The sequence below is a fragment of the Branchiostoma floridae genome, chromosome 10 (assembly GCF_000003815.2).
Source record: "Branchiostoma floridae strain S238N-H82 chromosome 10, Bfl_VNyyK, whole genome shotgun sequence".
Classification (NCBI taxonomy): domain Eukaryota; kingdom Metazoa; phylum Chordata; class Leptocardii; order Amphioxiformes; family Branchiostomatidae; genus Branchiostoma; species Branchiostoma floridae.
This window is the reverse complement of record NC_049988.1, coordinates 3757848-3771425: the sequence shown is the minus strand read 5'-3', so window position 1 is coordinate 3771425 and position 13578 is coordinate 3757848. Positions and strand designations below refer to the sequence as shown.

The 13578-nt window shown below is 38.1% G+C and overlaps 1 protein-coding gene across 1 annotated transcript in view; it reads right to left on the bottom strand.

Annotated features, from left to right (window-relative positions):
* The window catches only part of LOC118424165 (autophagy-related protein 9A-like), a 14422-nt gene extending 1446 nt beyond the window's left edge, over window positions 1-12976 (bottom strand). The window contains exons 1-16 of the mRNA XM_035832701.1: window positions 12847-12976; window positions 11710-11756; window positions 10213-10277; window positions 9568-9643; window positions 8354-8421; window positions 7724-7859; window positions 6901-7003; window positions 6313-6412; window positions 6069-6118; window positions 5705-5789; window positions 4474-4614; window positions 3643-3705; window positions 3300-3374; window positions 2453-2562; window positions 2217-2257; window positions 1320-1454 (exon numbers count right to left, since the gene is read on the bottom strand). Coding sequence (XP_035688594.1) covers window positions 1320-1454; window positions 2217-2257; window positions 2453-2562; window positions 3300-3374; window positions 3643-3705; window positions 4474-4614; window positions 5705-5789; window positions 6069-6118; window positions 6313-6412; window positions 6901-7003; window positions 7724-7859; window positions 8354-8421; window positions 9568-9643; window positions 10213-10277; window positions 11710-11756; window positions 12847-12958 — 1407 coding nt within the window. The 5' untranslated portion in view covers window positions 12959-12976. The remainder of the gene's footprint in view (window positions 1-1319; window positions 1455-2216; window positions 2258-2452; window positions 2563-3299; window positions 3375-3642; window positions 3706-4473; window positions 4615-5704; window positions 5790-6068; window positions 6119-6312; window positions 6413-6900; window positions 7004-7723; window positions 7860-8353; window positions 8422-9567; window positions 9644-10212; window positions 10278-11709; window positions 11757-12846) is intronic.
* Window positions 12977-13578: the final 602 nt, after the last annotated feature.

Sequence of the window (13578 nt, the reverse complement as noted above, 5' to 3'; positions counted from 1 at the left end):
GATGAGGATGAGTGGAGTGATGATGGGGCTGAGCAGCTCCTCCAGGAGAAACACCTGTAGAGAAGAGAGAAGATGAGGATGAGTGGAGTGATGATGGGGCTGAGCAGCTCCTCCAGTAGAAACAACTGTAGAGAAGAGAGAAGATGAGGGGAGTGATGATGGGGCTGAGCAGCTCCTCCAGGAGGAACACCTGTAGAGAAGAGAGAAGATGAGGGGAGTGATGATGGGGCTGAGCAGCTCCTCCAGGAGGAACACCTGTAGAGAAGAGAGAAGATGAGGATGAGCGGAGTGATGATGGGGCTGAGCAGCTCCTCCAGGAGGAACACCTGTAGAGAAGAGAGAAGATGAGGATGAGTGGTGTGATGATGGGGCTGAGCAGCTCCTCCGGAAGAACACCTGTAGAGAAGAGAGAAGATGAGGATGAGTGGTGTGATGATGGGGCTGAGCAGCTCCTCCAGGAGGAACACCTGTAGGAAGATGGAGAGGGACGAATCAAAATTAACTTATGTAGTAATGCTCCAGTGACTGTTATATTTGCACCAGTCTGCAGGGTTGGACAAGTCCACCAGTCTGATTGTCCAGGGCAATTGAAAGTGCTGGTCAGGCAACTGCATGTCCGATTGCGTAAGTAAGATTTTTTTGCACGAGAGATTTTGATATACTTGTTACATTTCATAGTCATAGCAGCAAGCATCAGTCAACACAGAAAAATATAGCCAACTGTAAAAAAATTCCATTGATGGATGAAAATACTTACTCACTTAGACAATGTCATTCAAATGTCCAGACAAGTCAAAAGTTAGTTTGGGCAAGTAGATTTTTTATGTACTTGCCCGATAGGACAAGGGAATTTTAGAAAACTAGTCCAACCCTGTGGTGCCCTGACCAATGCTCTGAAGCCGCAAATTTGTCCCAGTGGACAGCCGGATACCGTGGTGATGCGTCACCCCACAGCTTTCTTCTTCCTGCGATTCATTTAACAATATGGCTGTATAACCAGTAGGCCTGTAGGCTAGTGATTGGTCCAACCAACTTGGGTTTATGATAAGGAATGATAACTACAAACATACATTCAGGATCTGGTGGTTGGGGACATTGCTTTTGGACCCAGTTGTTGTCCCTCAACTTGTATACACTTAGTCCAAAAGGTTCCTTGTCCATTCAGTTCTCTGAATATTGACATGCTACAAAAATCTTTTCACTTGGCATTGCTCAAAAGATTGGATAGTATGCTAATCACACTTGAGAGGGGCCAGTTTTTGTAATACCCAATGCACATTTCCCCCATCAGATTTGATGTCTTTGTTGGGATAACTTACAGCCTTGTACTGGAAGAGCTGTGAGAACTCGTCCCTGACCCTGTACGTGTGTGCCTGCCCCTTCCACCTGTCAGGCATGTAGTGGATCTGGGCCAGGATACACACCATCAGCTGCTCGGGGCAGAACACCATGTTCTGAAACAGAAAAAATTAAAGATAAATGCAGCACTAGCTTTTTGTAAAACAATGATCATGATGTTCTGAAACAAAGTCATAAGAAATATAAGTTGATAATATCCAATCTTAGGTAAAACATTACATGGTACTGAACAGAGGTCAAATCAACTGTATCAAATTTCTTGATCCAATTCTAGTTCTGGAACATACAAATGTACAGGTAGCACTAATACTAGTATACAGAACACCATAGTTTAGAACAGAACAAGATGACCATTGGCAATACAAGTTCATTATTGTTCAACTGTTACAGTATCAAATCTCTTGATCCAAGTCTAGTTCTGGAACATAGCACTAATAATTCTTTGCAAAACGTCATATTCTAGAATAGAATAAATATGATCATCAGTAATAACATGCTAGTTTCAGTTCTGGAACAGAGTTCATTTATTGTTCTCACCTACATGTACATATCTACTACTAGGTAATACACCATGTTCTGGAATATGACAACAGGACAAGATTGCTTTTTGATAGGAAAAGAGATCATCTCCATCTGGGTCAATCAACTATCACTGCATCAAGATGGTACAGACTCCCAGGCACCTTTGGCCCAGAACTGGATTTTGAGTCATGTGACCAAAGTAGTTTTTCTGAGGAAGGCTATAGGCTCAGGTGCAAACTTGTTAGACAACAGTCTTTTTGCTTTGTATTGAAATACTGTACTTAAAGTTAATTTATGTTGATTTATGATACACGAAGAAACAGAGAAATACTAACCTCATCTGGTATAAGGGCCCGGCAACCAGCAACAAGCACACCTAGTGGGGTGGATTGAACAAAATTTCTATAAACTGGGCCAAAAACTGGTGCGTCATAGACAACATACTTAATTCCATGGACATTGAACTCGACTAGATGCATGCAGATTCCAAATTTTTAAATTTCGTCTGTCCCTCACTACAAAATGTCTTTCTAATATATGTACATTGTATGTCGCACAGCCTTGCACTTACCCATGAGAGTGGTAATGGTCAGGACATGCTCGATTGTCAGGACATCTTCATCATAGATGGTCAGAACAACCAACACAGCAAAGATGGCACCCGCCAGGAATGCTACATGTCTGCAGAGAGAGAAAATTTGTGAAGTACCAGTACTGGTGTAGGTTATAAAGAGTCTGACCAGTACAATAGCAAATTGTTTGCCTTGCAGTTAGTAGGTCTTGACTTTGATCCTGGCTGAGTCATACCAAAGACTTTGAAAATGGTACATGCTGCTTTCTCTGCATATATAGCACTCAGCATTTGGCATTAGTATGGTAATTAAACACACAGACCACTACTGGATTAGCCCTCTGCTGTATAGTGATTGGACAACACTGTGCGGCCCAGGGTTAGTGCTACAGAAAAGAAGATGGGTGCTGCAAGATGCACCATTCAGTGTTGGAAGGACTTATAACTTTTATCTTTTACCTGGGAACTGCAGATTCTTTTTTGAAAATGAAAATAATCTTTTTAACGTCAATATCCGTCATCTCTGTCCTAAATTTTGCTGTATCCAACTTAAAGCGAATCAAACAGATTTGATCAGTATCAGTTACAATAAGAATTGAGTTAAGATCTAGAATTTCAAGATTGTAAAAGTTACTCGCCAAAGATTTTTCTAGGTACCACTTAGAATAACAGTTACTCTAAGCATTCAGTATTGAGAATTAAGACTATAAAATGGGTTACTCATTTATGAGGCTTTCAAACATGACCTTTTCAAACAAGACCTTTTCAAAAAGTAAGCTGATCCTAATATTTGTGGTAAATCAGCTATTATCATTATGCCTTGTGTATTCCTTTCAGTTCACAGTACCTTGCTATAAGTGTCATCACATGGGAAGTGAAGGAGCTCATATATCTCTCAGCAGGTTTATAGGCTCGGGTTAATCTGAAAAAAAAAACACAAATACATTAAGAATAAGTTACAAGAGGGTCAAACCACAAGGGCCATTAGTTGCTAAAACTTTGAGTTCATAAATTATCCCTTTTTATTCTAGTACAATATTCATAATAATCATCCTTATTATCACCTTTGGACAATGACAGTGTAGTCAACCACAAGATTTGTCTAAATTTTTGATCGAAAAGACATTCATCAAAACCAAAAATCTACCTAACTTGCAATGTACATACTCCTGTTTGTTAAGGCTACGTACCTTGCATTAAGCTCATGATCAAGCTCGTTGAAATGGCGAAGATACAATCGTCCATAAAGGGACCTGCAGAGGGGAAGAGTAATTAGCCTGACCGTTTCAAAACCATATCCAGTTGCTTGAGTAACTACTTTTTGGTGAAGAGTAATTAGGTTAAAAGTGGTGAAAAACATTGATTTTGTTTTTAACATCATTATATCTTAAACATAAATTAGTTCTCCAAGCTCTCAAAATTAACACCTCTCCCTGAAACCAGATTTTTTGGGAATTATTCTATAACTTTGATTGAAAATGTCAGTACTGCTCTTCATGGAAATGAAAATTGGATACAAAATACATGATACAGATTTTATCTTTACATATCAATCCTCAGTGCCCGAAATCCTTTTTTCAGTCAGGTTGTCCAAGTGGCAACCTGAGTCAAAAACCAGGTTGCGCCATCAACATTTCAGGTTGCCCCACTTTCAAGTTGTTACTTTCTTCATATCAGCTACTTATCCCTTATCTTTTCTTCCAGTTATATGTAACTATGTTATGTTATCACAAAATTCACAATAAAAAACAAGGTTATGCACATAGGTGGGGGAAAAGCAGTGTTCCAACTGCAAAATTTCAGGTTGCGCAGTGTGCAACCTGGGTTTAAGATTAAGTTGTGCCAAGCAAAATGTGGTTGCATTTTGGGTGTGGCAAGTGGGCAAGTGGGTATTTCGAGCACTGACCCTGAAAATAAGCTTATTAAAAAAAAAAAAAAATACATTTAATAATATGCTAGTCTAACTCCTTGAATCAACTAATTAACTTTTATAAAAGATACAAACTTGAAGGCAGACGTACCATTTGCGAGCACCAAGGCTGCCTGGCTGGCGTTTCAGCACCTCAGCATAGGTGAAGAAGGAGTACAGGATCTGCCACATCAGGATGAAGGGACACAGGAGCAGGTTCGCTATCCCCACCCACAGGATGTGTCGGGACAACCTGTCAATCAATCAATCATAACCTGTCAATCAATCAATCAGTACAGGATCTGCCACATCAGGATGAAGGGGCACAGCAGCAGGTTCGCTATCCCCACCCACAAGATGTGTCGGGACAACCTGTCAATCAATCAATCATAACCTGTCAATCAATCAATCAGTACAGGATCTGCCACATCAGGATGAAGGGGCACAGGAGGAGGTTCGCTATTCCCACCCACAGGATGTGCCGGGACAACCTGTCAATCAATCAATCATAACCTGTCAATCAATCAATCAGTACAGGATCTGCCACATCAGGATGAAGGGACACAGGAGCAGGTTCGCTATACCCACCCACAGGATGTGTCGGGACAACCTGTCAATCAATCAATCATAACCTGTCAATCAATCAATCAGTACAGGATCTGCCACATCAGGATGAAGGGACACAGGAGCAGGTTCGCTATACCCACCCACAGGATGTGTCGGGACAACCTGTCAATCAATCAATCAATCGTAACCTGTCAATCAATCAATCACAACCTGTCAATCAATCAGTACAGGAGCTGCCACATCAGGATGAAGGGACACAGGAGCAGGTTCACTATCCCCACCCACAGGATGTGTCGGGACAACCTGTCAATCAATCAATCATAACCTGTCAATCAATCAATCATAACCTGTCAACCAATCAATCACAACCTGTCAATCAATCAATCATAACCTGTCAACCAATCAATCATAACATGTCAATCAATCGTAACCTGTCAACCAATTAATCATAGCCTGTCAATCAATCAATCATAACCTGTCAATCAATCAATCATAACCTGTCAACCAATCAATCATAACATGTCAATCAATCAATCATAACCTGTCAATCAATCATAACACGTCAATCAATCATAACACGTCAATCAATCATAACCTGTCAATCAATCATAACCTGTCAATCAATCATAACCTGCCAATCAATCATAACCTGCCAATCAATCAATTAGTACAGGATCTGCCCCAAAGCCTCATGGGTTTAAAATCATCACTCATCAAGTAAACAAAACTTTTATTATATATAATGTTGTTGATGATAAGGATAGTGAATTCCTTACTTGTTAGCCAGTTCCACTCTCTTGCTGCTCTTCTTGTAGTCTTCTTTCAGGTGCCAGTTGTTGGCAAACGGAGACCACGGGCCCCCTGTAACACAACTCATACAGTTACATGTAAGAAAACTCACAAATTTACCAAAAAACATATAAATGTTACTAAAGATTATTGAGATGTATAATACATGTTTTGTACTGAATAATCCAAGCTATGGGGCTGATGATGATGAATCTATTGTACATAATGAATGCAACAAATTACAAATTGGTAAATGATCTTCCAATTAGACAGATCTTCTATACCCCAGACTTTATACCTAACAATTTTATAAATCAGTATGGGATAAAATACGGTACACAATGTACTTACAAAATAATATCATTTCCAAGTTGTATTTCAAGCCATTGGTCAGGAAAACTCTGCAAAGGTAAAGACAGATCATTAATCTTCAGTCACTGTGTCACATATTATAGCATATACTTGAGAGTATCAAAATAAGTCAAATATTAATCTAAACTTTGTACTATGATTGTAATAAAATAAGGAAAAATAACTTTGTGCAAATAATGATCAGCAAGGAATAAAAGAATATGACCAGCAAGGCTGCACTCACAGTTCTCCCATGCCAGGCAGCTGAAACTTGAGCGGTAGCAGCGACTTGTTCACCATGGCAACCGTGTAGTTTTTGAAGCGCAGGATTCTGTGGTAGATATCTGCAATTATAGAAGAGGAGCATGGGAAGATTAACCTTGACCTTCAAAAACCGACTTCGACCAAAGGGATTGTACTAGGCTAAATGAAGGTGGAAAAAATTCATAGCCAATGTACTATCTTCTGTCTCTTTCTTGCTCTGTTCAAATAGAGGATTTTGAATGTACATGTCTACATCAGAAACCCACGGCCAATTTACTGAACTGTCCACATTTAAAATGGACTAGATTCTAAGATGAAATCATGGCCAGATTGTTAAAAAATTACCATTTTTACTAACATTCTTACTAACTCCCTTTAAGTTAGCTTACCCAATTCTGTGAGTTCTTGTGAGAGTTAATCATGAGAAAACAAAATTTTTCTGCCCATCCCCTGAATCCGTTACCCACTTCTGTGATTTCTTGCTTGTAGATGCTTCAAATGTAGAGTTTTATGAGGAAACAAATCTTTCCAACCACCCCATGTACTGTGAAAATGGACTGCCGCTTACCCAGTTCTGTGAGCTCCTGTTTGTGGATGCACATCTGCTGTTCCACCTGGACCTGCCGGAGGCATCGCTGCACCTCGTGCCACGTCATGTTGGGCAGGTCATTCTGGAGTAGGGATGGAAAGGTCAACAGTGAGCTCTGCTAATTCAGAAAAATATCAATTTCAAACTGTATCCACAATTAGGATCTCCAGGACACAGTGACTCCGTTTTGCTGGATAAAGTCAAAGTCCATAGATTTCTTTGCAAGAAGAAAACATTTGAGTTCACCATTTGATTTTGAACAGAGAGGGGGGAACACAGGTTACCCTGCACCTACAACCTGTTGCTTCAGTCAAGTAACTCAAATGTCAATTCCCAAAAGTAGCAGTACACGGGTCCATATACATTCCATGAAACTTTGCTGTAAGCCACAAATAATTTTGAGTGTTGGTTACCGGTTAGCAGATGAAGTTAAGTCTTCATAATTGTCATCGAAGTTGACACCAATGAACCTTTATGCTACGGTCAACACTACTATTTACCATATATGAGAGTTTGTCAATGTACATTGTTGCTTCTAGATCCTATTAAAACATCTCTCTTATTTGGATTTCCCCACAGAATATTGAGTGGTCCCCATGACCACTTAAAAATTTGGACCCTTACATCATTAGTAATTATTTGAGTATAAAATGATCCTCAGAAGCAATGTAGCTGGCAACAAACTTCTGAGTGCCTGAATCCCAATTAACATACCGATTACCATTACCATACAATAAATGTCACCTAGGTGTCAGTTTGCCTAAGTTACAGAGTTAAGGCTTCTAATCCTAGTCTTCCTTACGTGTGATATCTTGAGGGCCTGTGTGTAGAATGTCCTGATCTCCCAGTAGCGGAAGAAGTTGTACACGACCTTGATAAAGCGAAGGAACCAGAAGAAGGAAGCCAACACCAGACAGACAACGATTCTGGAGTCCAAACTAGAAAAAGGAGGTTTTCACAATTAATACAGATCAGGTTTAGATACAGACAATGCATAAAATGTTTTCTTGACACAATGTAGATCAATTGTGATTGAGATAAATAATAAATGTTAACATTATAATTATTCATCATTTTGAAAGTGTAAAATTGCTTCTCTCCCGAATGCCTTCAGAAAGGCTGTGTGAGCAAGTCCATTCTAAGTAAACTATGAACATCAAAGCAAATAGTTTAGAAATTCAATTATTTTCTAAAGTTTCTAGACGACTTCTTGCAAATGAGGTGCATGGAAGATCTCATAGTCATAGCAATGGCAGTATCAAAGTATTTCTTGATTTTTAAGACACACTAAAACAAAAGAAGTGCTCGAGAAAGATGTTGGACTTAGGACCGCAATGCTAGACAGAGAAGTCTGGAGTGGCATTATTTGTGGCACCTCAAACTACGAGGATGAACTGAACTGAATAAAAAATATTAACTGTTACAGTAGTACCTGCTTGCACACTGGTCCAATGGCACCAGGGCTTCAGGTAGGGTGACTTTTCTATCAGGGTGGGGGTTCTGAAACATATGTTCAACATCAATTTGTATAAATCCAATCTAGAGAACCCAATGCTTCTAGGCAATCTACATAATTTAAACATAAACACACCTAATATATATAGGCATCAGCCTTCCATATCTGTGGTGTTGTATCATTTGGGTCACACTGATGCTAATGTTGCCCAGATATTTGCAAGTCAAATAACAGAGCAGGCGGGTAAAATAGGTAATTTAAAAAAAAAGAAGAAATACCACCCGGTAGGCAAAAATGTGTTAGACCAAATTGCTACACTGACGGTGTAAACATTAACTGAAGTCACAAAGTTGAATGGTCACAGTAAGACACATTTCAACTTTCAACTTCAAGTGCATTGATACATGTAACTTACTTGTAAGTGGAAAAACAAAATTAACATTATGAACTGTTAGTAATAAACAGCCTTTAGGACTGCCTTCAGCTATCAATGTCGAAACATACTATTAGTTTCTATCTTATCTTTAAAAATCAGAAAAGAAACGAAGCAGCAAATCAGAGAGCCAAGAATTTATCGAATTGATGTGGCATTAGGTCAAGGCGGGGGTGAACTTTAACGACTGTTTCACAATTAGAAGTTTAGCAAATTGATTTATGCCACGCTAATTTAATTTGTTGTTAAGTTCTCGGATTTTCGACCCATCTTTTTTGGAAAAAAAGGATTTAGTCAAAAGAAAAATAATATCCTGGTTTTGCTATAATTGCAGTCCTGTAAAGAAAACCATTCCAGGGGCAAATACTGCTGATAGACCAATCAGTATAAAAACAAGAATTACCTTTGGGATGAAGGAGAATTCTTTGTACACAACCAGTGGGTACTTGGACAGACCCACTGGTTGTGTACAAAGAATTCTCCTTCATCCTATATTCTACCAACCTGATGAAACTATTTTCGGAAGAATTACCTTTATTCAGAACAGTGGTATCAAATCAAAGGAAGAAATTCTGATCATTGGATAAATCATGCCATGAAAAGTTGAAAACTTGACTACTGACCTTGTTTTTTTGTCTTATATGTTCACCCCAGACTTTTTGCAAATCTTTATCTGTTTTATTTTTTTCCACCGACCACCCCAATATTTTTCTGAAAAAAATCTGAGAAGCAATAAATTAAACTGGTATAGCCTTACCTTGTCCCCAAACAGCACATCGTAATGCACACACTGTAGCAGGAACGTGGTGAAAAGTAAAACAAAGATGAATTGCCTGGAAGAGAAACACACAAACCAAGTTAACATGGATTAGAGATCAGCATGTGTCTATAATTCAATTAGTATAGATTTCTCAAAACCCAAGACAAGATGGAATTTCTGAATAATGTCAAATTGAAATGCCAGCATTTCTGTTTGCTGATTTATCAGATTAAAACGAGTTGCATAACTATCTGGCTTTGTGCATTAATTTTGTTAGGGTTACATAGTTACATTTGTACTCATCATTTAGGAAAAAAGGATTGTGTTTAGAATTACACTTCTTTTACTGCCAAGACATGTGAACAGTTCAATAGGCTACTTAAAAGCCAGTAATATTGTCTGCTATAGTACTGTTATACAAATGAAGCATCTACAAATACACACATTTCTGCAGCAATGATTTTTGAATTGGCATAACTATAGTAGAAGTATAGTTGCAGTAGTATCCCGGGCTGTGCATTTTATTATACTGCTGCTGGGATCCCTGACACACGGGTACAGTAGGCCGCAGTTGACTTATAAAGCATTTTACTTACAGTTACCTGTAGTAAGTAGCATGATCATAGTAATTATGATACTTACAGTAACTCTAGGATCTCAGCCAGCATCATACAGAGGAAGCCATGGCGCTGATGGTACTGGTACACGTTCACAGGGGTTAGGGATAATACAGGGAACGTTGTGGATGGCAGACTTCTTGATTCTACTAAAACCTTATGCTGTTTTGAAACCTTTTCAGTCCAACAGAGATAGCACACTTTACCCCTTTAATACTACTACTAGTACACGGTTTTGATATTAATAATACTATCAGGCTCACAGACAGAATAGCAGAACTGAGGATTTGTATGTTTTAAATAAAAAAAATTTACACACGTGTATACACAGACACATATACACACACATGTACATGTACATACCCAATATACAAATTATTTCAATTGTATACGACATTGTACAGGGGGGGTACATACAAACATACATTTTAGCACAATAAAAAATGTACACATATTCAAAGTTTAACACACACACACACACACACACACACACACGCACACACACAAACACACTCACAGTGACACACATGAATCAAAGAAACAAATTATACAAAGTTAATGTATGTACACAGAGAACCAAAAAAGTATTACTGAATTATATAACTCTTGGGTTGATATAAAAAAATGTTTACTGGGAAAGTGTAAGGAAAAACAGGGCTCGAAATACACTTTTCAGTCAACTTGCACCAGTGCAAGTTAAGCCAAAGGTAACTTGCACCAAAAGAAACTTACTTGCACAACCCAAAATAGTGAACTGTTAACCCTTTATTCTCTTCTGAAAATTTGCAAATATATGGGGATACATAAAGACCACATGTTTGGATATTTGTTTTCCAAAGCGTATTTTATTTTGGATTTCAAATTGTACAACAAATGTGAATTTAGGCTTAATTTAAGACAATTCAATGTCTACTACTTGATAAGATCAATAGATTTCTTCTGGACTCTTCGAGTGACTTCCATCGATATATATCACTATTCTTAACCATCGCTAGAACAACTCAATACAAACACATATAACTGGAAAATCCAGTTGATCATATCAAAGTCACTAAATTGTATGCAAAATGTATTTACTCATATGCAAATCAAGGTAAGACAACACCATAGGAATTATTAGCATTATAGAGATGGAATTGTCTTCAAATTTTGTTTACCTGGATGTCTAACCAAGTTTAGAAATAACAAATTTAGGCTATTTTTTTATTCAGTGTTGTTTTCTTTTACCTTTCAATGGCAGACAATATTCTTGGTGTGTGTAAGCTTTTTTTAAAGTCAGGTATTAGTGGATAAAAGTAACTTGCACTGGTGCAAGTTTGGTCCAAACTTACTTGCACCACACCAATTTTACATGCACAAACTTGCATATGCATGACATTGTGGTATTTCGAGCCCTGAAAAAGAAGATTGTGTACAGTGCATATACGCATGTACAGTAACAGTAATAAAAGCTTGATACACAACATTCTAATAATATGTATGATTTTGATAGGTTGAGCTTCTTGTTGAACAGAAAGGATATCCTTGTAAAGAAGTCATCCAAGTTTTCAATGTGGTTCCAACGATGAGCTGTTCAGAAAAGAAAACAAAGATATATTATTAAGAGAAATACATTTAATATGAAACCATCATACATGTAGTATGATTGATATTTTACAGTTACTCATACTGAATTAGCTACTACTCGTACTTGACCGTATTCCCGTTGACTGTATACATTGTCATGTCTTCCCTTTCTGTTTTATGTCAGACCAAAGTGTCAGTGTTTTACAATACTAGTAATCAGCAACATTAAACATTTAGAACATTATTTTTGGCGCACAGTAACCAATTTGTGTGCAACAGCATCTTTGGTGAGTTTGACATTAGGTTACCCCCTAAATACATTTTTAGCCGTTTTATATGTTATGATATGATGGGAACAAAAGATGATTGATTCACAGATACAAAATACACACAATACAGCCACAGTGCAAGTACTTTACATAATATCTCTATTCATTTCATGCTAACCTCCTGCAGTGCTTTGGCCTAATTCTAAATACAAATTCTTCTTTCATGTCAAAAATGACAATTCCATGTGTCAAATAATTGATAGAATAATTATTATTCATAAATTTTGTCCATCAACAGACTCATTCCAACAAAAGATGGACAGGCAGACGCTGGGGAAAAATTGTGAATGAGAATCTATACTGACTAATTTGGCACTTGGTATGAAATAACGTATTAGCTAGAGATGTGTACCAGTACACTGTACCAAGGCAGTACTAGTACAATCAATTAGGTATAGCTCCAAAATACTGGAACACTGGTGTACCATACTGGACATGTATCTAATAACTAAATAAGTGCAAGCCAGGAAGGATAACAGGTCAGAGGATGGCCACTTTAACAGATAAAATTACCGTAAAATTACTATGATCTGTCTCTGAATTCTGAAAGGGTCAAATTTTTGTTGTATCATGCATATGTGTCTACCACAACATGTTTTATTGGTAAGATCAACCATATTATTTGAAAAAGTAATTCATGATCAGCTACAGATATAGGTCCGGACCTGTACCTAAACCCGTACACCTGTACCTGTACCTAAAATTTGTGTAGTGCACAGCTCTATAATTTAGCTGATACTGCATGCTGTAACGGTGTTATGTACCCTTGTTGCTGTCCACAGCGTGCACCAGAAGTTCCCTCTCGTTGGGCGGACTGTCCATCTCTTCATCGTAGAAGGAGTCCAGCCGCCGGTAGCTCGTCTCGAGCTGCGCCATCCTTGATCTTTAGATCTGTACAAACAATGGAATAATTAAAACACCTACATGTAAGGGCCATGTTGATTTAACAACATGGATGACATCATCTGGGAAGCTCAAATCTAATGCTAGCGTGTGAAGAAAAAAAGGTTGGGCACCCCCAAAAACTTGCCTTCATTAGGAGACTATAACTTATATATAAGTGGTCAGGAAGGTTGAACAGATGACGGAGTATATATACCGAACACTAGATTCTTCATCTTCTTTAACGACCTTGGAATTGACCTTACTATTCTACGACATTAGTCCATGTTTTCAGATACAAACCTATTTCTTTTGCAATCTTATGACATATCCTTGCTCATTTTGCAGTTGCTTTGCACAATTTCATCAATATCAAATAAATCTGGCCTAATTATCAGCATGAAAATATATCTATCATGGTGTATTAATCATTAGAAGTTAATTTCAGTATATATCAAGGTGGATTAGAAGCAACAGTTAACTGTCAACACTTGACTGTTAAACCGACACCTGTCTAAAGCAGGCCTTAGCTAAGCAGTGCAATGCCACCTGCCAGATCAGGTGATTTATGCCATTTTCCACACCTGTCACCTGTATATCACATGTCAACCAAC